This window comes from Sceloporus undulatus, unplaced genomic scaffold (assembly GCF_019175285.1).
Source record: "Sceloporus undulatus isolate JIND9_A2432 ecotype Alabama unplaced genomic scaffold, SceUnd_v1.1 scaffold_9574, whole genome shotgun sequence".
NCBI lineage: Eukaryota > Metazoa > Chordata > Lepidosauria > Squamata > Phrynosomatidae > Sceloporus > Sceloporus undulatus.
Genome location: NW_024812493.1, coordinates 1,165 through 1,706, shown reverse-complemented (window position 1 = coordinate 1,706; position 542 = coordinate 1,165). Strand labels below are relative to the sequence as shown.

Genomic DNA, 542 nt, shown 5'->3' with positions numbered 1-542 from the left:
ATTTATTTTTTGGCTTCGGCCCCCCCAGTTGTCTGACGGACAGCAACTCGGCCCCCGGGTCAAAAAGGTTGCCTACCCCTGCTCTGGAGTCTCATTTGTCTTCCCAGTAGCCTACTCACAATAATGTCTGTTAGGCAGTCATTTTCATTTGGGTTTTTTGCCCTCTCTTGTGCTTTGACCACATATTTTTCTCATTTCCAGGAGGTGACATAAATGGGAATGCAGACGGAAGTGAATGTCTTTGTCTTGTTTGTGGGAGAAGCTTCAGTTGTAAATCAAACCTTAATCTTCACAGGAGAACACACATAGGAGAACAATCATTTAAAGATGGTGAGAGTAGTTATAGGGAAAAACTGATTTCCCATGAACCCTCTCAAACAACAGAAAAACCATTTCCGTGTTGGAAATGTGGCAAAAGTTTCAGGTGTAGGTCACACTTTGTGTCACATCAAAGACAGCACTCAGGGGAGAAATCAATAGGTTTGGAGTGTAGCAAGAACCCAAAGCAGAAGATACACCAGATTAACTATGAAGCAGGACAT

The 542-nt window shown here is 43.0% G+C and overlaps 1 protein-coding gene across 1 annotated transcript in view; it reads left to right on the top strand.

Moving 5' to 3' along the window:
• Positions 1–134: 134 nt before the first annotated feature.
• Positions 135–542, top strand: part of LOC121918365 (zinc finger protein OZF-like) — a gene marked incomplete at both ends in the record, with an annotated part of 1,559 nt that continues 1,151 nt past the window's right edge. Inside the window, one exon of the mRNA XM_042444425.1 lies at positions 135–204. Coding sequence (XP_042300359.1) covers positions 135–204 — 70 coding nt within the window. The remainder of the gene's footprint in view (positions 205–542) is intronic.